Source organism: Hemitrygon akajei, chromosome 27 (assembly GCF_048418815.1).
Source record: "Hemitrygon akajei chromosome 27, sHemAka1.3, whole genome shotgun sequence".
Taxonomy (NCBI): Eukaryota; Metazoa; Chordata; class Chondrichthyes; order Myliobatiformes; family Dasyatidae; genus Hemitrygon; species Hemitrygon akajei.
The window spans coordinates 3,351,356-3,372,333 of record NC_133150.1 but is presented as its reverse complement, the minus strand read 5'-3'; the positions used below and the strand labels follow the sequence as shown (position 1 = coordinate 3,372,333).

At 42.0% G+C, this 20,978-nt stretch overlaps 1 protein-coding gene across 1 annotated transcript in view; it reads right to left on the bottom strand.

Moving 5' to 3' along the window:
• ipo9 (importin 9) overlaps nucleotides 1-20,978 on the bottom strand; it is a 148,450-nt gene that overhangs the window by 84,080 nt on the left and 43,392 nt on the right. Inside the window, exons 7-11 of the mRNA XM_073030278.1 lie at nucleotides 20,653-20,772; nucleotides 17,298-17,395; nucleotides 13,653-13,714; nucleotides 8,456-8,607; nucleotides 5,364-5,462 (exon numbers count right to left, since the gene is read on the bottom strand). Coding sequence (XP_072886379.1) covers nucleotides 5,364-5,462; nucleotides 8,456-8,607; nucleotides 13,653-13,714; nucleotides 17,298-17,395; nucleotides 20,653-20,772 — 531 coding nt within the window. The remainder of the gene's footprint in view (nucleotides 1-5,363; nucleotides 5,463-8,455; nucleotides 8,608-13,652; nucleotides 13,715-17,297; nucleotides 17,396-20,652; nucleotides 20,773-20,978) is intronic.

Here is a 20,978-nt window from a genome sequence, read left to right as displayed (position 1 = left end):
GTTGCTATAAATGTCCTCAGTCGAAGGAAGTTCACATTCACAGAAGTGCTGGGCTGTCTGTACCACTCTCTGCAGTACCCAGCAACTAAGGTTGGTGCAGTTCCTGTACCAGGTGGTGATACAACCAGTCAGGATGATCTAAATATAATAGCTCTTTGGCAGCTACTCTTCTTTGAAGACCACTGCTGACAAGACTTCTCCGGACTGTAGAGGGGTGTACTTGGGCTCCAAGCTGACAACAGCGCTGGACTTCTTCTAATTTAGAAAGGACGTCAGTTTAATGTATTTCTCGTCTGCTGCACTCAGTTTCCATGGCTGACCCGTATCTGGTCCTCAACCTTGCCCGTTTCCTTGTGCTTCTTCACAAGAGCTTGGGCAGCACACCTTGAAACTCTTGTCTGCCACCAAATTTCTGCTTGAGAGAGACCACCTTGTACTTTATTCATTCTTGCCATGGTGTAAGAATTGATTTGAAGGTTAAACTGTCATATCTGCCACACCTTACCTTTTCATTTGATTCCTTCTATATCTGTTTCTGTTTCAGTTAATCAGTTTAGTTCATTTAACTCAATACGTCATTGATCATTAGCACCGGGTTGTTATCTTTGTTCAATCATGCACTGGACTATACACTTACAAAGTCATCACGTTTGTATTTGAAGAGTGGTCTGTTACTTATTAGGTTATTTAATGAAATACAGAAATTTCTCTGTTACATTTAAATTTTTTGTACAATGAATGTTTGGAAATCTAATATTTGCTCTTTTCTACAGACATACTAACGCAGAAGACAAAAAATAAACATCTAAAACAGAATGCGGAATGATAAACAGGAGATTCTGCAGATGCTGGAGTCCAGAGAAATATGTACAAAATTCAGGAGGAAGTTAGCCGGTCAGGTAGCATCTATAGAGGAGAATAAAGAGTCGATGTTTCAGGCAGAGACCTTCATCAGGGTTGGAAGGGGAAGGGGGGGGGGGGGGGGGAGGATGCCAGAATAAGGTGGAGAAGTACAAGCTAGCAGATGACAAGAGACTAGAAGAAGGGAGTATCAACCAAACTGTGCTGTCACTGGATTTCCCATTGAGTCGTGTGGTTGCTAACTTCAAATTCTGCTGATACTGAATATCGGAGCATGGAAGTCAACTGGAACCAGGAGACAAAGCCCAACGGCTGAAACTTGGAGCCTAGAGGCCCAGAGGCCTGTCCTAGGGTTGGAGTACTGTCTGTGCGTCAGGAGGGTGTGAAGGACAGAGGCTTGTTTTCAATGTTCAAAGTAAATTATCAAAATATGTATATGTAACTATATACTACTGAGATTAATTTTCTTGCAGGCATTTAGAGTAAATACAAAGAAACAATAGAATCAAAGAAAAAACACACACAAGACAAATAATTAAAATGCCTGTGCCAATACAAAAAGATAAAAATCAAAATAATAATAAAATCAAGAACATGACATGAAGAGGCATTAAAAGCAAGTCCAGAAATTGTGAGAACAGCAATTAACTTGCATTGTTATTCCTTCTGCTTCAAGATCCTGATGGCTGACGGGTTTTGCAGTTGTCGTTTTGTGGCGTTCTGCGAACGTTGTCTGCATGCTATGTAGCATCAGAATCCGCAGTGACACTTGAGGGCTGCACGCCCAGCACATACTAGGTATGTTTCAAAGAACATGTGATAAATCACCCTGCAGTTTCACAACAACTTTGCTACTGGACCTTCACCAGAATAAAACTGATGCACACACTGCAATTCAGTTCATTATTACTTCTGCTTAAGTAGCCCTCCGAAGTGGGTAGGATTATCAGCCCAAAACTTCCTACACAAAACATTTACAGATCACTTTAACCACTGCAGACAACTCCAATTCACTCCTCCCCCATTTACCTTAGTTATGGACCATAGGTTGTGTTCATTTGATTGGCTTCTCATTCTTTCAACCATCATTAGAACATAGAACAATACAGCACAGTACAGGCCATTTGGCCCACAAGGTTGTGCCGACCCTTAATCCCTGCCTCCCATAACCTTCCACCTTAAATTCCTCCATATACCTGTCTAGTAGTCTCTTAAATTTCACTAGTGTATCTGTCTCCACCACTGACTCAGGCAGTGCATTCCACGCACCAACCACTCTCTGAGTGAAAAACCTTCTTCTAATATCCCCCTTGAACTTCCCTCCCCTTACCTTAAAGCCATGTCCTCTTGTACTGAGCAGTGGTGCCCTGGGGAAGAGGTGCTGGCTGTCCACTCTATCTATTCTTCTTAATATCTTGTATGTCTATCATGTCTCCTCTCATCTTCCTTCTCTCTAAAGAGTAAAGCCCTAGCTCCCTTAATCTCTGATCATAATGCACACTCTCTAAACCAGGCAGCATCCTGGTAAATCTCCTCTGCACACTTTCCAATGCTTCCACATCTTTCCTATAGTGAGGCGACCAGAACTGGACATAGTACCGTAGATTCCGGATTTTAAGCCGCTACTTTTTTCCCACATTTTGAACAGCTTTGAACTTTGCGGCCTTTAAAACGGAGCGGCTAATACATGATTTTTTTCATGCCGCCTCGTAAACATTTTGCCTCATAACAGTAGACCAATAAAATTGATGAGTAGTTCACAGAGGTCCAATGAAATTGTACGATAAATCAAGCGCACTTTCACAATTAAATTATTGTAAATCAGTCATTTGTACTCACCCTCATCAACATGGAAAACACTCGAAGAAAAGCATTGTGCTGCCTTTATGGCAGTTATTTAGTTTATAATATTTTCGCTTAGTAATTCATTTTCTAGTTAAAGTTAGAAGAGTTTTAACTATATTTGTTTTCTGTACTACATCGCGGGATGCTATGACGTCACACCCGGTTTCGCCGCGTCTTGTGGGAAAAATGCCGTTTGCGATAAAACGGGACGGAGGGAGGGAGTGCATTACGCGAGCGGCTTTGGATCTGAGCGAACGCTGCTTTTAAGTTAAAGGCGATCAATAACTTTTCCTGGTAGGCTGCAGTATATATATTTTTTACCAGTCGTTAGGAGATATTGGAATGTTGTTCAGTAAAGAAGTATACGCAACGTATATTTAAAAGTAGCCGCGTTACGGGCACGGTTCGAAAAAAAGCATTTGCAATATGTATTTGTTTTTGTTACCATATGGATTTAATTAAAAGTTAAAAAATCCTCACGTGTAATATCTTTCTTTGTAAATATCTCATATTACAACGTGGGACACCTGCGGCCGAAAATCCGGTGCGGCCTGTACAATTAAAAAATTGATTTTATTTCTAAAATTAGAGCCAGCGGCTTTTAATCAGGTGCGCTCTGTAGTCCGGAATCTACGGTACTCCAAATGTGGCCTAACCAGAGTTTTATAGAGCTGCATCATTACCCTGCCACTCTTAAACTCTATCCCTCGACTTATGAAAGCTTACACTCCATAAGCTTTCTTAACTACCCTATCTACCTGTGAGGCAACTTTCAGGAATCTGTGGACATGTAACCCAAGATCCCTCTGCTCCTCCACACTTCCAAGTATCCTGCCATTTACTTTGTACTCTGCCTTGGAGTTCGTCCTTCCAAAGTGTACCACCTTACACTTCTCTGGGTTGAACTCCATCTGCCACTTCTCAGCCCACTTCTACATCCTATCAATATCTCTCTGCAATCTTCGACAATCCTCAACACTATCCACAACACCACATATCTTTGTGTCGTCTGCAAACTTGCCAACCCACCCTTCTGGCAACAACTGCCTCAAAGTCTCATATTAAACCATAAGGAGGAAGAGCAGGTAAGCCATTCAGTTTCAATCATGGCTGATTTGCTATCCCCCTTAATCCCATCCTCTTGCCTTCTCCCTGTAACTTTTGACAACTTTATTAATCAAGTACCTATCAGTCTCTGCTTTAAATAGACTCAATGACTTGGCTTCCACAACCATCCGTAGCAATGAATCCCAGATTCACCACCCTCTGGTTGAAGAACTTCCTCCTCCATCTCTGTTCTAAAGGGACATCCTTGTATTCTGAGGCTGTGCCTTCTGGTGCTCGACTCTCCCAGTATAGGAAACATTCCCTCCACATCCACTTTATCTAGGTCTTTCAATATTCAATAGGTCTCAATGAGCTCACTCTCATTCTTCTAAATTTCAGCAAGCACAGGCCCAGAGCAATCAAATGCTCCTTATATTCTTATCACAACATGTTAAAGGCATTCCCAGAATCATTCTCGTGAACCTCTTCCGGACCTTCTGCAATGCCAGCACATCCATTCTTAGATATGGGTGCCCAAAATTGCTCACAATAATCCTAATGTGGTACTACCAATGCCATGGAAAGGCTCAACATTACATCCTTGCATTTATATTCCAATCCTCTTGAAACAAATGTGTCTTCTTTACTGCTGACTCAATCTGCAAAATAACTTCTATGAAGTCATGCACAGGGCCTCCCAGGAGCAAACAACTCAAGCACATTTGTAGGACATTCGTCAGGTGCTCCTCAAAGCTGTATTCTTATCACAATATGTAAAGCAGAGGAAGTACAGAGGATTCCAGTTAATTTGGCCATTGGTTAATTGGGGGTAGCTACTTGGGACAACTGTTAAAGAACAAAAGCAAATCGAGAAAGTAGCTGGGACTCGCTTTATTTATTTGGTTCACTACGCTGCTTAATTGACCATAAGGCTGTAAGATACAGGAGCAGAATTTGTCACATCTGCTCCAGCATCAGTTGCGTGTATGTTGTGTGGCCATTGGACACTACACTGAATTTAGAAGTTTTAAAATAATGTCACTTGTGTATGTTTGTTTAAAATGCAGTGATTATTTTTACGGGTAGTTAATGAGAAGTAAAGAGTAAGACAATTCAGAACTGTTTTGCTCACCGCAGTTTCAAGCATTCAGGCATGAAGAAGCCAGAAATGGCTGGGAGTGAAAATGAAAATTTCACTACTTCAACAAGTTAAGACCTATGAAGAATCTTATGACAGTAACTATTATATTGAATGTTACAATGAAAATGATGATTTGGAGGATGCAATCATCCAAAGCATTGTTTGAAAGCAGTCCATTATCTGCACCAAGTATTTGCGCTGATTTTGTTCACAATCAAAAGAACACGTCAGCGTACACTGATTGCATTCCTCTGTGGACAACTACTAGGAAGTACACACAGCTTTATAGCCCTTCAATAGTATTGGCAGCATTCTAATTTGTTCTGTGTTTCATTTAAATACATAATTTGTTAGTCACCATTTAGCATTGTAGTGAATAGCACCTGACACCCCTCAACACTGATTACTATCCTCTCACAGCTCTCTGCTCTACAGATTAGTTACAGCAGTAAGCTGCATCTGCTCTCACCAGCAGGAGATCCTGTGCCGAGATTCGCACTGAATACGAGAAGGTGTCATCATCTTCATCTTCCACAAACCGATGTGGGTCTCCTGTCCAGACCTTAATCTGCAGTGAAAGGAGAGCAGATGAATCGACTCAGGGAAAGAACCAATAACATTATATACATGATGTTAACTCTATAAACTCAGAAAACTTGCTCATTAATGCAAATAGCTTATCAGCTCATCACATGGCAGGAACTCAATTCAGTAAAGCATGCAAACATGGTCAAGAGGCTCAGTTGTTGTTCAGACCAAACATCAGAATAGGGAAGAAATATGATCTAAGTGACTTTGACCGTGAAATGATTGTTGGTGCCAGATGGGGTGGTTTGAGTACCTCAAAAACTGAACTCCTGGATTTTTATGCGCAGCAGTCTCTAGTGTTTACAGAGAATTGTGTGAAAAACAAGAAAACATCCAGAGAGCAGTAATTCTTTGGGCAAAAATACCTTGTTAATGAGAGGCCAGAGGAGAATGGCCAGACAGGTTCAAGCTGACAGAAAGGTGAAAGTAACTCAATTAACCATGTGTTAACAACAGCGGTGTGCAGAAGAGCATCTCTGAATGCACAACACGTCGAACCTTGAAGTGGTTGAGCTACAGCAGCAGAAGACCACAAACATATACTGAGTGCAGAGAAGGCTCATTAGTTTGACTAAATGGTGTCTTCGTACGCAGTTCAGCCTTTGTTCTCTGCAAACTGAGAAATTATCTTATTGGAGAATATGATTGTCAAGATTCTATGACGCCATTTCCAGTACACGAGTATACAGAAGAACAAAATAATTGCTATTCCAGACCTGATGCAGCACAAAAAAAGATACAGTAAGATAAGAAACGCAACAATAAAAAATACCAGGCAACACACACAAAATGCTGGAGGAACTCAGCAGGCCAGTCAGCGTCTATGGAAAAGAGTACAGGTCTTTGATGTACTCTTTTCCATAGATACTGCCTGGTCCGTCGAGGTCCTCCAGCATTTTGCATCTGTTGCTTGGATTTCCAGCATGTGTAGATTTTCTCGTTTGCTAATTTAAAAAATACCACTCAAGGTGATGATCAGGAATTTAACGATGTAATTATTACTCTGGATCTGATGCAACACCAAAACAAGATAAAGATCACAATAAAAAACACCTAAAAAATACAGTTATGTATAAATACATAAGAAACGTATGAATGATTGTATGTCCATAAAGTGTCACTAGAGACATAAGTATCTGAACATAAGGTGGCTGACAGGAAATGATAAAAGTCATGATGGTGGGGTGGTTGATGTAGCTTGGGGAAGGTAACTGTTTTTGAGTCTAGTGGTCCTGGCATGGATGCTACACAGCCTCGGGCATGATAGGAGTGGGAAAAATAGTCCATGAGCAAGGTGGGTAGGATCCTTCACGATGTTACTGGCCCTTTTCCAACACCTTTCTGTTTCTATCTCCTTGATGGTGGGTAGGCTGTGCCAGTGATGTGTTGGCAGTTTGGCTACCTGCCGTAGAGCCTCTAGTCTGCCATTGTGTCGTTTCTGTACCATGAAGTGATGTAGCATCTTAGGATGTTGTCTACTGCACATTTTAAAATGACCTGAGTATAGATGAACAGTCTGACCATGGGCTATCTGAGGATAGTTAATGAGACAATGCCCCATACAATGCTCTCACCTTGAAAGCTGCAGATAATGGCATATCTAGAATGCTAACAACACAGATTTTGCATAATGAATGGGTGTGGGGGGGGGGGGTGTAAGAGAAGGAAAATCGTTTATATTGGCACAGGAACGTGGAACTGAGGCCAAATATCAGATCAGGTTACACTGTACAGCAGATAGTTTTTACAAAATGGCACCCAACTGTGGTCTCCATCGAGATTGATGCTCAGATGGTTGTTATTTTCCCCCAAGTTTGTAGGGATGGTCTGGGGATAGACAGGGAAGCCAGAGGACAGACCTCCACTCTGTGTTCCATGCTCGAGGTCCAGTGATGTGGGAGGGTGACAAAGGTCTTCCGCAGTCCTGGCCTCTGCTCCATACTTGAAGGCCTCCGACTAGGAGGCAAGAGGGCTGATCAGTCATAACTAGTCCAGAGGCTAATACTGAAGATGGGAGCCCAAAGATAGGACTGCCTATGTGTTAGTGGGGGTGAGACAGGAAAGGGGGTTTTGTTGTTGTTGCCTTTTGCATTCCGTGCACAGTAGATACCCAATATAGTGACCACTGAGTGTATGTCATGATAATAAACCTGAATCTGAACTGTTTACATAGAGTGGATACTGGTTAATCTGGTCAGCTGCTTATTTGGGACAATATGTCACTTAATTGGGATAACGGACTGCTCCCAAGTAGTTTCTAACTAGCATCAGTCATGTGCACATTATGAGGCTGGGTACTACGCCGTGTTTAGAGTGAACAATTATTAAATAGCCTGATTTGCTTTGTGTTTGTGCTCAAAAGCAGTGATTTTTGTCACTGATAGTCGGTGAGTAATAAGCAGTAAGACAATTCAGAATTGTTTTGCTCACTATAGTTTCAAGCATTCCGCCTTGGAGATCCAGAAATGGCCTGGAGTTAAAATGAAACAATTTCACTACCTCAAGTAAGGAACTACAAACCATTTGAAGGTTACTGCAATTATCTTGAATGTTACAATGAAAATAAAGATTTGGAGGATGCAATCGTCAAAAACATTGCTTAAAGCCAGTCCATTATCTGCACTACGTATCCGCACTGATTTTGTTCAATCGAATGAACATGGATTAATTCTTTTGTTGATAACTGTTAGGAACTAATACACTATTTTAATCGCACTGTAGTAGCTTGGGTAGTATTCTAGTATGTTCTGTACTTCATTTATATAATTTGTCACTAAGTTAATCTTTGTCTTTTTTATACCATTTTAACTATTTCCATGAAGCTTTGGCAGTGCTTAAATAGGGCAAAATGTACTGGTCCCAATTAACTGGAATCCACTAAATTTGGGAATGAATCAGTTAACAGTTGACTTGATGTCCATCTAGAAGGATTAACTGGCTTAACAACATAAAGTACAGAATGTGAAGCCTCACCAGTTCTTCGGTGATCTGCATATACAATATGATGTAGTAAATTAGCTCGGGGAGGGCTTTCTTCACAGAGCTCTTCAACTTTCTGTTCTCCAGCAACGTATGCACAAACTCAAAGACGTTGAACACCAAATTCTCAAACCCCAGCACCTCACCTTAGGGGGAAACAAAGAACCAATCAAACTGTTCCAACAACCTTGTCAGTAACACAGAGTTATACAGGTTCTGTAGCTAGAAATACAAGCACCCAGGGTATTACTGTCAACAACACAAGAGATTATACAGCAGACAGACCAGGAACAGAGATAACAAAATCACCAATGTTCTTGAACCCCCACACCAAATCTGAACAGACTGGCAAAGCAACATACTGAACAGCTTCTTATACCTTTAACCCCAACCAAAAGACATGGGAGCAGAATTAGCGCATTTGGCCCATTGAGTCTGCTCTGCCATTCAGTACTATACAGATACAACCTAATACAAAACAACACATTCACTACACTTCTTATAATGCTGATAACAGTGTAAATACATGCTAGTATTTATGTATCTATGGACATTTTATTCCACATCTGTACTTCTTTATTTGTAATGTATTTCTTCTTTATAATTGTTGAAGGACTGTTAGACAGGAAACAGCTTCTTCCCTCCCCCACACCCCTAGAACATAAGACTACTGAACTCCCTGCTAATTCAACCCACGCCTCATTTTGTATGAAGCACCAGTGGCATTACACCATTAAATCTTTTTGTTTGTGTCATAAATGCACCTAAATGTTATTTATTAATGGTAATATTGCTCAATGTGTTGTGTGAGTTATATGTACTGTGCTGTGCACCTTGGTCCACACGAACACTGTTTCTTCTGGCGGTACATGTGTACAGTGGAATGACAATAAACTTGAACTTGAGGTTGATCAGTGAGCCCAACTCTTAGCCATCTCCACTCCTCTGATTCATTCACTCTTCTTTACCACGTTACCTTTTCCCAGTCCATCAAGAATTCAGAAATAACGATGTTTTAATTCAGAACAAGCCATTTGATACAACCACTTGGCACCATGGTACTGAGGGGGCCACAGTAGTGCAGTGGTAAGTGAGATGCCATCACTGTGCAGGGCAGACTTTGGAGTTCAACTCCAGTGTTGTCTGTAAGGAGTTAGTGCATTCTTTCTGTGACCACATGGGTTTCCCCTGGGTGCTCCAGTTTTCTTCCACATTCTAAAGTAGTGGTCACCAACCTTTTGAAGCCCAAGATCCCCAACCTCGGCCTTAGTGAAAGGCAAGATCGACTCCAAATCGATTAGTTACACCCATGTGCACCAGGGCAGAAAAGACCGGAAGTAAAACCCCGCAACCCGGAAGTAGAAATAATGTATGAACACCAGGGGTCACCACACTTTTATGCGCCGCGGACCAGTTTAATATTGACAACATTCCTGCGGACCAGCCGACTGGAGGGGGGGGGGGGGGGGGGGGGTGTTAAATACGACCGGAATACAGCGATACTCGAAGCAGGTTCCTTATGTCTATTCCACAATTTAGTTTTTGTGGCTCTCAGCACTTAGCTGCTGTCCCGCTTCTCTCATTTTTTCCGCTGGAAAAAAGCTCAATAGGTTTGTCTTTAAGTGCAGGGTGCTTGAACTCAGGATACCAAAGCAGCTTTGAGTGCTTCACTGCCTCATTAAGACAACCTCCCGCCCGCTGCCAGACGCCTTGGCCAGGTGCAGCTGGTCGTGGGTAGGGTGAGAGGACAAGGTCAGAGTCGGAGGTCCCCGTGACAGGGCCATGGGGTGGTCACAGTCTGAAGAGACCTACCGAGCAAGCAGTGCGACAGGGCGCCCACCCACCCCCACCTTGTAGGATCTATCGGCTGACAAAAGTTTGGCTCGAGGGATGACTTTCAGTAGATTGCAGTGAGGTAGCTGCTCTGCTACTTACAAAACCCTGAGCCCAAATTAGGTTGTCTGCGAATATTTCAGCACCGGGTTCCCCACGAACATTCGGTGTGCTACACAGGTTTAGAAGTGATGCCCATCTGTCCGCGCTGCAGGCCAGTAGCAGCAGCACTTCTCGCCAGCCACGTGAGGCCAACCAGTGATCCCTGATGCGCGTGGGTTCAAGTTCAACAGTGGGCGTGACAGGGAATGAGGAAAGGTGCAGCTGACACATATCATTTCCTCGCGGCCCGGTGGTTGGGGACCACTGAAGTACACTGTAGTGCGTGGCAGGGGAGCTACACGCATGCGCACTGGGCAGAAAGAACGGAACTAAAACCCCGCAACCCAGAAACAATCTCTGAACAGTACTTGTGTATTTATTTTTCTTTTTTTTTCGGGATCTACTGGGAAAGTCTCAAAGACCTACCAGTCGATCACGATTGACGGGTTGGCAACCACTATTCTAAAGAGGTAAGTTGTAAATTATCTTGTGATTAGGCTAATGTTGTTGGGCAGAGTGGGGTATTGGACCAAATTGGCCTGTTCACACTGTATCTCCAAACAAAAAAAGTCAATCTTTTCTCTCATGGGCCATGGCTCTAATTTCTTCCACCCTGTTCCACGTTCCTTCATCTTCGATCGGTTCTAAGCTCAAATACACACTACACTTCTGTCCTAAGCATTAAACCGGGAAGCAGTCTTGACACAAAAAGTTCCAGCTGCAGTGGTGTACATTTTTGCATCTGATCTGCAATCAACAATCACCAACTCAAAATTAAAGATCTAGTTCCTCCATAAACCAGACCTGGAATACCTCGCAATAAAAGTGCCAGCCATTTTACCTGTTGCAGGACATTTCAGCAACCATTTTGGTAATGGTGCACATTTCACCTCAGGCCAATGTCAAAAAGGCTTTAGATAAACTAAGCGATGTAACCAACATGCATGAAACAGCACCCACTGACAGCTTCACCATCATTTTGAGGGATTTTAACCAGGCCAGCTTGATAAAGACACTAAATAATTATTGTCAACTAATCATCTGTAGTACAGAGGAAACAACATGCTGGACCACAGTTACACTAAGATCAAGAATGCCTACGGTACTATTCCATGTCTACACTTTGGAAAGTCCAATCACCTAGCTGTACTTCCACTCCCCGAGTATTGGCAGAGATTAAAAAATGCAGCACCAGTAGTGAGGACCAAGAAGATATGGGAAGGAGCACTTACAGGACTGCTCTGAATCAGTGGACTGGACTGTGTTCAGTGAGTCATCTTCAAACCTGGATCAGTGTGCTGCAGTTGTTACCGACTTCATTAAAACCTGTGTGAATGAGTGCGTGCCCATGAAAACTTACTGTACATTTCCAAACCAAAAGCCGTGGATAAACCAGGAGGTTCATGGTCTGCCGAGGGCTAGATCAGTGGCATTTAAGTCTGGCGATCCAGGTCTGTATAAGGAGCCAGGTATAACATGTGAAGGGATATTTCAAGGGTGAAGAGACAATTCCAAGAGGGGTTGGATGCACAACAATTCTGGCAGGGTTTGCAAGACATTACTTCCCACAAAGCTAAACCCAATAATATGAACGGCAGCGATGCTTCACTACCAGATGAGCTGTATGCAGCTATGAGGATCCCTGCAGCATCTGTGATTTCTGCCTCGGAGGCCGATGTCAGGCTGTCTTTCAAGAGAGTGAACCCTAGCAAACTAGCAGACCCAAGGTAAGGCTCTGAAAACTTGCGCCAATCAACTGGCAGGGGTATTCAAAGATATCTTCAATCTCTCATTGCTATGGTCAGAAGTTCCAATTTGCTTCTAAAAGGCAATAATTATACCAGTGCTCAATTGAGCAGTGCAAGCTGACTTAAGAACTAACATCCAGTAGCACTCATATTTACAATGATGAAATGCTTTGTGACGTTGGTCATGGCTAGAATCAACACCTACCCCAGGAAGGACCTGAACCCACTGCAATTTGCCTATTACCGCAATAGGTCTACGGCAGACATGATCTCAACGGCTCTCCATATGGCCTTGGATCATCTGGACAATGAAAGTACCTGTGTCAGGATTCTGTTTATCGACAATAGCTCAGTTTTTAATACCACCATTCCTACAGTCCAGATTGAAAAACTACAGAACCTGGGCCCCTGCACTGGATCCCCGACTTTCATACCAGCAGACCACAATCTGTATGGACAGGAAATAACATCTCCCCCTCGCTGACAATTAACGCTGCCCCTCCACAGGGATCTGTGCTTAGCCCACTGCTCTTCTCTCTCTATGCCCATGACTGTGTGGCTTGGCATAGTTCAAATGCTATCTATAAATTTGTTGATGCTACAACTATTGTTGGCAGAATTTCAGGTGGTGATGAAAGGGTGTACAGAAGCATGATATACTAGTTAGTTGAGTGGTGTCACAGCAATAACCACACACTCAATGTCAGCAAGACGAAAGAGCTGATTGTGGACTTCAGAAAGGGTGAGATGAGGGAACACACACCAATCTTCATAGAGGGAGCAGAAGTGAAGAGAGAGCAAGCAATTTCAAGTTCCTGTCAATATCTCTGAGGACCTAAACTGGAAGCAACATATCAATGCAGCTATAAAGAAGGGAATTCAACCGCTATATTTCATTAGGAGTTTGTCAAATAAAACACTCAAAAACTTTTACAAATGAACCGTGGAGAATATTCTGACTTGCTGCATCATCATCTGATATGGGTGGTGTGGGGACTGTAATACACAAGATCGAACCAAGTTGCAGAAATTTGTAAGATTAGTCAACTCTATCATGGGTACTGGCCTCTAGAGTATCCCAGTCATCTTCAAGGAGAGGTGCCTTAGGAAGGCAGCGGCCATCATTAAGTATCCCCACCAACCAGGACATGCCCTCTTCACACTGTTACTCTAGGGAAGGAGGTAAAGAAGCCTGAAGGCACACACTCAGCTAAACAGAAACAGCTTCTTCACCACTGCCACCCGAACCCATGAACACTACCTCACTACTTCTTTTTAATTTGTTTTTTTTTTTGCACTACTTATTTTAACAACTACTTAATAGACATACATACACTCACTGTAATTCAGTTTTATTTCATCTATATTCATCATGTACTTCATTGTACTGCCATAAAGTTTAGCAAATTCTATAACATAAGCCAATGATATTAAGCCAGATTCTGATTCTAATGTAACAATCAGGAACAATTTCTTATCATTCAAGTTAGTGCAAAGCATCCACTTACCATCCGAATCCACCGGATCATCCACCTCCTCCGTGTAGTTCACTTCTGTCCTTACGTAAGTGTCATGATGTTAAGGGAAACAGCAAATGTTTAACTACGTCAGCCTTTGGATACCACTGAGTATCCCAGACACAACACTGTGACATTCATTAACCTCATTAAAACATAAAACATTAACCTACTCCAAGATCAATCTAACCTTTCCCTCCTACATTGTGCCCCGTTTTTCAAATGTATCAACATTACAGCAGAGTAAAGGGAATTGTAGAGGCATGACAGGGGTAACTGGCCAAAGTTGATTGAAAGGGGACACTAGCAAGGATGATGGCAGAGTTGTAAGGAGGAAAACAATGAAATATGAATGTAAGTTAGCCAACATCATCAAAGGGAATACCAAAAGTCCCCCCCCCCCCCCCCCAGATATATAAAGAGTTAAAGACAGGCAAGAGTAGATCACTGTACCGCTAGGAAGTGTTGCTGGAGAGGTAGTAATGGGGACAAGGAAAACAGTCTTCGATGTAGATGACACTAGTAATATGCTAGAAGTTCGAGTGTCAGGGGGCAGAAGTGAGTGCAGTTGCTATTACTAGGGAGAAGGTGCTCAGAAAACTGAAAGGTCTGAAGGTAGGTAAGTCACCTGGATCAGATCGACAACACTCCAGGGGTCCAATCTCTAAAGAGATTGTGGAGGGATTAGTCTTTCAGGAATCACTAGATTCTAGAATGGTTCTGGAGAACTGGAAAACTACAAATGTAACTCAAGAAGGGGAGGCAGAACAAAGGAAATTCTAAGATCTTCTGACCTCAGTGGTTGGGAAGATTTTGGAGTTTATCATTAGGAATGAGATATCAGGGTACTTAAAGGTACGGGATAAAAATAGGACCAAATGATCGTGGTTTTTTTAAGGGAAAATCTTACCTGACAAAGCTGTTAGCATTCTTGAGGAAATTACAAGCAGGATATACAAAGGAGTATCGGTTGATGTTGTGCGTTCAGATCTTCAGAAGGCCTTTGACAAGCTGCCACACGAGGCTGCTTAACAAGAGCCCATGCTATTACAGGAAAGATACATTAGATATTGGCTGATTGGCAGGAGGCAAAGAGTGGGAATAAAGGAAGCGTTTACTGATTGGCTGCCAGTGACTAGTGGTGTTCTGTAGGGTTGGTGTCGGGAGTGTTTTTTATGTTCTCAGTCAATGGCCAAGTTTGTGGACGATATGAAGATAGATGGAGAGGCAGGTAGTGTTGAGGAAGCAGGACTTGGGCAGATCAGGAAAATGAGCAAAGAAGTGGCACACAGAATACAATTTCAGGAAGTATATGGTCACGCACTTTGGTGGAAGGAATAACAGCACAGACTACCGTAGATTCCGGATTTTAAGCCGCTACTTTTTCCCCACATTTTGAACAGCTTTGAACTCTGAGGCCTTTAATACGGTGCGGCTAATGTATTATTTTTTTTCATGCCGCCGAAAACATTTTGCCTCGTAACAGTAGACCAATAAAATTGATGAGTAGTTCACAGAGGTCCAATGAAATTGTACGATAAATCAAGCGCACTTTCACAATTAAATTATTGTAAATCAGTCATTTGTACTCACCCTCATCAACATGGAAAACACTCGAAGAAAAGCATTGTGCTGCCTTTATGGCAGTTATTTAGTTTATAATATTTTCGCTTAGTAATTCATTTTCTAGTTAAAGTTAGAAGAGTTTTAACTATATTTGTTTTCTGTACTACATCGCGGGATGCTATGACGTCACACCCGGTTTCGCCGCGTCTTGTGGGATACCGGTTTGCGATAAATGGGACGGCGGGGGGAGCGGCGGAGCGAAAACGCTGCTTTTAAGTTAAAGGCGATCAATAACTTTTCCTGGTAGGCTGCAGTATATATATTTTTTACCAGTCGTTAGGAGATATTGGAATGTTGTTCAGTAAAGAAGTATACGCAACGTATATTTAAAAGTAGCCGCGTTACGGGCACGGTTCGAAAAAAAGCATTTGCAATATGTATTTGTTTTTGTTACCATATGGATTTAATTAAAAGTTAAAAAATCCTCACGTGTAATATCTTTCTGTGTAAATATCTCATATTACAACGTGGGACACCTGCGGCCGAAAATCCGGTGCGGCCTTTACAAGTAAAAAATTGATTTTATTTCTAAAATTAGAGCCAGCGGCTTTTAATCAGGTGCGCTCTGTAGTCCGGAATCTACGGTATATTTTAAACGAGGAGCAAATTCAAAAACCTGAGGCAGAAAGTGACTTGGGAGTCCTCGTGCAGGATTCCCTAAAGGTTAATTTGCAGTTTGAGTTGGTGGTGAGGAAGGCAAATGCAAAGTTAGTATTCATTTTGAGAGTAGGATATAAAAGCAAAGATGTAATCCTGAGATACTGGTGAGGCTGCAGCTGGAGTATTGTGAGAAGTTTTTGGGCTCTTATTTAAAAAAGGAAATGGTTCAGAGGAGGTTCATAAGAATGATTCCAGGAATAAAAGGCTTATCATACAAGGATCTATTAGAGGCTCTGAATCCCAAAGAAGAATTGGGGGGCAGGGAATCTCATTGAAGCCTATCAAATGCTTAAAGGCCTAGATACAGTGTATATAGAGAGAATGTTTCCTATGGTGGGGGAAGTCTAAGATCAGAGGGCACTGCTTCAGAATACAGGGATATCCATTTAGAATAGAGATGAGAAAAAAAGGATGCTTCAAAATAAATCCAGAATAATCAAATTCTAGAATGGATAGAGGTGACCAGATCAAGTTACACAAGATGTTAACAGGCGTAGATTGAGTGGACAGCCAGAGACTTTTCCAAAGGTCGCTAATACCAGGAGACATAATTTTAAGGTGACTGGGAGAAAGTACATGGGAGTATCAGAAGTAAGTTATTTACACAGAGTGGTGGTTGCGTGTAATGTCCTGCCACGAGTGGTAGTAAAGGCAAATATATTAGGGTATTTAAGAGAATCTTAGATAAGCACATGAATGATAGAAAAATTGAGGGTTATGTGGGAGGGAAGGGTTAAAGTCGGCTAAAAGGTCAGCACAATGTTATGGGTTGAAGGGCTTGTACCATGCTGTCATGTTCTGTGTTATAAGCGCGAAATAGGCCCTTCTGGCCTTTGAAGCTCCACTGCTCAGCAACCCAACTTAACCCTTACCTAAACACAGGGCAATCTACAACGACCAATGTACTAACCAGTATGTCTTTGGACTGTGGCAGGAAACCAGAGAAAACCCACACATTCAGTGGGGAGGAGGTGCAGGTGACATCAGAATTGAACTCTGAACTCCGACATTCCAAGCTGTAGTCACGTTGCACTAACCATGGCACCCTCCAATAAAGGCAAAGGATCAGCTCACAGTACAAGAACAAAGAACAGATATGGTGACTATTTCAAATACAGCTTTGACTCAAAAGATCAAAACTCCAGCTCCATCTACAAAGTTCAGATCAAAGTTAGGAGCTCAAGGGTCTTCCACTAAACCTACAGTAAGATTAAGCATTTTGAATGGAAAAATTTTGACATGCTGACCACTGTTCAGGAACCATTTGAATTAACAGTGGGATGAGTGAAAGATAAAAAAAAATGCTGGCAAAATGGAGAGAGAAACAGAGTACTGAGGAAAGGATATGTGGCCACACTATCAGTTAGTGTGTTCCAAACAATGGGCAGGATCTGTTGCATTGATGAGGCCATGTGCTTTGGGAAGTTCTTTACCAAAGCTGTCACTGCCTGTAAAATTAAAGAGCAAGGAAATGTAATGAACATCAATACTTATTATATACACCAAATCAAAGCTGGGATTAGGGCCACCAGGATGAGTAGCTTTAAATTCCTGAGCATTATCATTTTAGAGATCTGTCCTGGGACCCGCACATAACAGCCATCTCATAGGCAGCACAGCAATAAAGGTTCTCAGTCAGCCAGGTCATTATATATCATGCAGTAGTAAATCAAGGCAACTGGACTTGCTGTCTTGTCTAGAAGATGTTTCGCCACTCATCCAAAGGACTTCTTCAGTTCTGATCCTTGGGTAGTTTTTAAGTTGTTTAAAGGTATAGAAATCACATGGAAACACTGAGGTGGAGATGTTAGGACTGCTTTGCAAGTAGTTTATAGATGGTGTCATACCCCAGCCCCCGCTTTGATGATAACAATGTGCACATTTTGGACAGGGAAGACAGGCTGTTTGAAAAGGGTTAAAGTAGCCATCTTTGTCAAACTGGGAAACTCATCCCTGAACAGAAGGGTAAGGGGTACACCACCACCCATCAGCAGTCCTAACATCACTACCCTGTCGTCCCCACACCAGTTCACACCTTCACTCATGCAACTAACGCCTTAACGACCCTCAATGTGATTGCTATACCTTTGGTCAACTCAGACGTTATAAGCCAGAAAACTACACCATGGATCAGAACTGAAGACGACTCTCAGATGAGTGGCGAAACGTCTTCTAATCAACACAGCAAGTCCAGTTGCATTGATTTACTACTGCTTGATATACTTCCTTAGCAGTGTACGAAGACTCAAGCCGTTACCAAAAACTCTGACAAACGATACTCAATGGAGAGTATCCTAACTAGCTGCACCACAGCATGTAATGGAAACATCAATGCCCAAGAATGAAAAATGCTACAAGAAGTGATGGATACAGACCAGTCCATCAGAGGAAAAGCCCTCCTCACCATTGACCACATTTACATGGGGCACTGCCACAAGGAAGTAGCATACATCATCAAACAACTCCACCATCAGGGCCATGCTTGCTCTCTTCTCGTTGCTGCCATGGCGAAGCAGATACTGGAGCCTCAGGTCCTACACCACCAGGTTCAGGAACAATTTAACTACTTTTGTACATTAGCTGCTTATCAGTCTTTATGTATAGTTTTTTCAGAAATTCTATTGTATTTATTTTCCTGTAAATGCCTACAAGAAAAGGAATTTCAAGGTAGTATATAATAACATAAATGCACTTGGATAACAAATTTTATTTTGACCAATAAAGGAAAGAGAAGGAATCAAGTTCATTACTTAAGCAACACACATCATCAAGACTAGGGAACTGGTGTGTCATCAACACTCATTAAGTCTAGGGACTGGTGAGTAGCTAGCGTTCCACTATTCAAGAAGGGAAGCAAGGAAATATCAGACTGGGGAGTCTCAGGTCAGTAGCAGGGAAGTTGCTAGGAAAGATTCTTAGCAAAAAGAATTATGAACACTGGGAAAACCATAGCCTAATTAGGGACAGCTAGCATGCCTTTGTATGGGTAAGTCTTGTCTTACTAAGTTGATATGAGTATTTCAAGGACATGACAAAGATGACTGATGAAGATAGAGCTCTGGATGTTGTCTACATAGATTTTATTAAGATGAATGGAATCTGTGATGATTTGGCCATTTAGATACAGAATTGCAAAACAGAAGGTAGAGGTTAATGGGCCTTATTCTGGACTAAGTTGGAGCTAGAGAGATGCTACTTCCACTGGTATGTCCAGAGTTTATTTATATTTACTTGAAGATACAGTACAGTACCAGGCCCTTCTGACCCAGTTACACTCATGTGACCAATTACCTACTAGCCTAACCCATATGTCCTTGAGCTGTGGGAAGAGACCACAGGAAACTCATGAGGTCACGGAGAGCAAGTGCAAACCCTTTACAGAGAAGGGCAGAAATTGAACCCAGGCCGCTGGCACTGTTACAGCTTTGTACTGACTGCTACACCACCATGCTGCCCCACTATATCATATGGAGGAAAAAGAAATTCAAGGTAAAGTTGGGTAAAGGGCAAAGAATATTTAGAACTGACATAATGCATAGCAAGTAATTTTGGTAAATTATTAAAAATAACTGAGCGCCACAGTAGGATAGCAGTTAGCTAATACAACCCAGGGTGGAAATCGGAATTCAATCCCGGCATCCTCTGTACAGAGTCTCTTGGAGTATCTGGTTTTTCTCAGGGTCCTCTGGTTTCCTCCCAGTTCAAAGATGAACCAGGTACTTTAAATTGTCCCATGGTTAGGTTAGGATTAATTAGGGTTGTCAAGGGTTGCTGGGCAGAAGGGCCTGTTCCACGCTATATTATAAACAAACAAACAAACAAGTAATACTGCTAGCCTAGATTATCAAAGGGATATAAAAACAAAAAAATGCTAGGAACATTCAGGGGAATGGGCAGCATCTATGGAGAGAAAAACTACACTGAGGGTTTCCTGCATCTTTTGGGTTTTATTTCAGGCTTCAATCAACTTTACTTTTGATTTTCAGGAACCTAAGGGTTATGGGACAAAGGCTGGAGATCAGTCATGCCAATATTCTCCAAGTAAAAATCTAGTAAACAGGTGGTAATTTCTCAAAGGAACATTCACTTCAGGATTGATTGCCTGGGTGTCTACTGTGATAATAAACCAGCAAGAGAATGTTATTAAACATCACTATCGCACTGTTGGATCCCACTGTTTAAATTGTTATTTTCTTTGCAGTTAAACAATAAATTATCTGCTTATATTTTATATATTTATATACAAGTAAATGCTTACTATGATTCCTAGTGGCTCTAGAAGGCACGCAAGTTTAATATGTGCTAGTGGTTATACAAAGTATATTTCTCAACAGCTCTGCAATTTTTTTGTTCTGAATTCAGTGAATAAGTGTTTTCTCGTTTGTAGTATTGAATTTGCTTTCTAATTGGTTCACCCCTATCTATGGATTTGTTTGGAATTTTTACCTCTGCAGTACAAAAATAGCTATTTTATGCTGGGCAGCATTTTTAGTTTCTCTCATTTCCAACTAGTATACTGTCACTGCTCTGTTCAATTTCCCTTTGCTCTATCAGCTTTGAATAAAGTGATCGTGAACAAACAAGTTTTGAGCCTCTTTCCTTACTTCCAAAAGAACCTTGGGTTCAAACACCAGAATCCATCAATCCATATGAGAGGTTGTTTAGTTCCAACAGCTCCGACTGCTGATTACACCACACAGCTTACCTTCAGCACCTCCATCTTCAGTCCACTGTCAGAGTTTGGGCCATCTGGCATTTGTAGAGCTTGTACGAAGGCCTGGATGAACTGCTGTACCACAGGGAAAATCAATGCCTTCGCTGCCCCCTGTCAGATGTACAGAAAAAACCTTCAGATATAATATTTCCCATTTAGATAAACGATTAAAAAGATGAAGGTGTCTAGGCTGAGGGTCATTACTCTGAGGTTTTCTTGCTTCTGAGCTGGCCTGCAGCCATCGGCATTCACCTCATCACTGAACTGGCTCCATGGCCATGACCTGCAGCCAATGGGCTCTTGGACAGGCTGCAGCT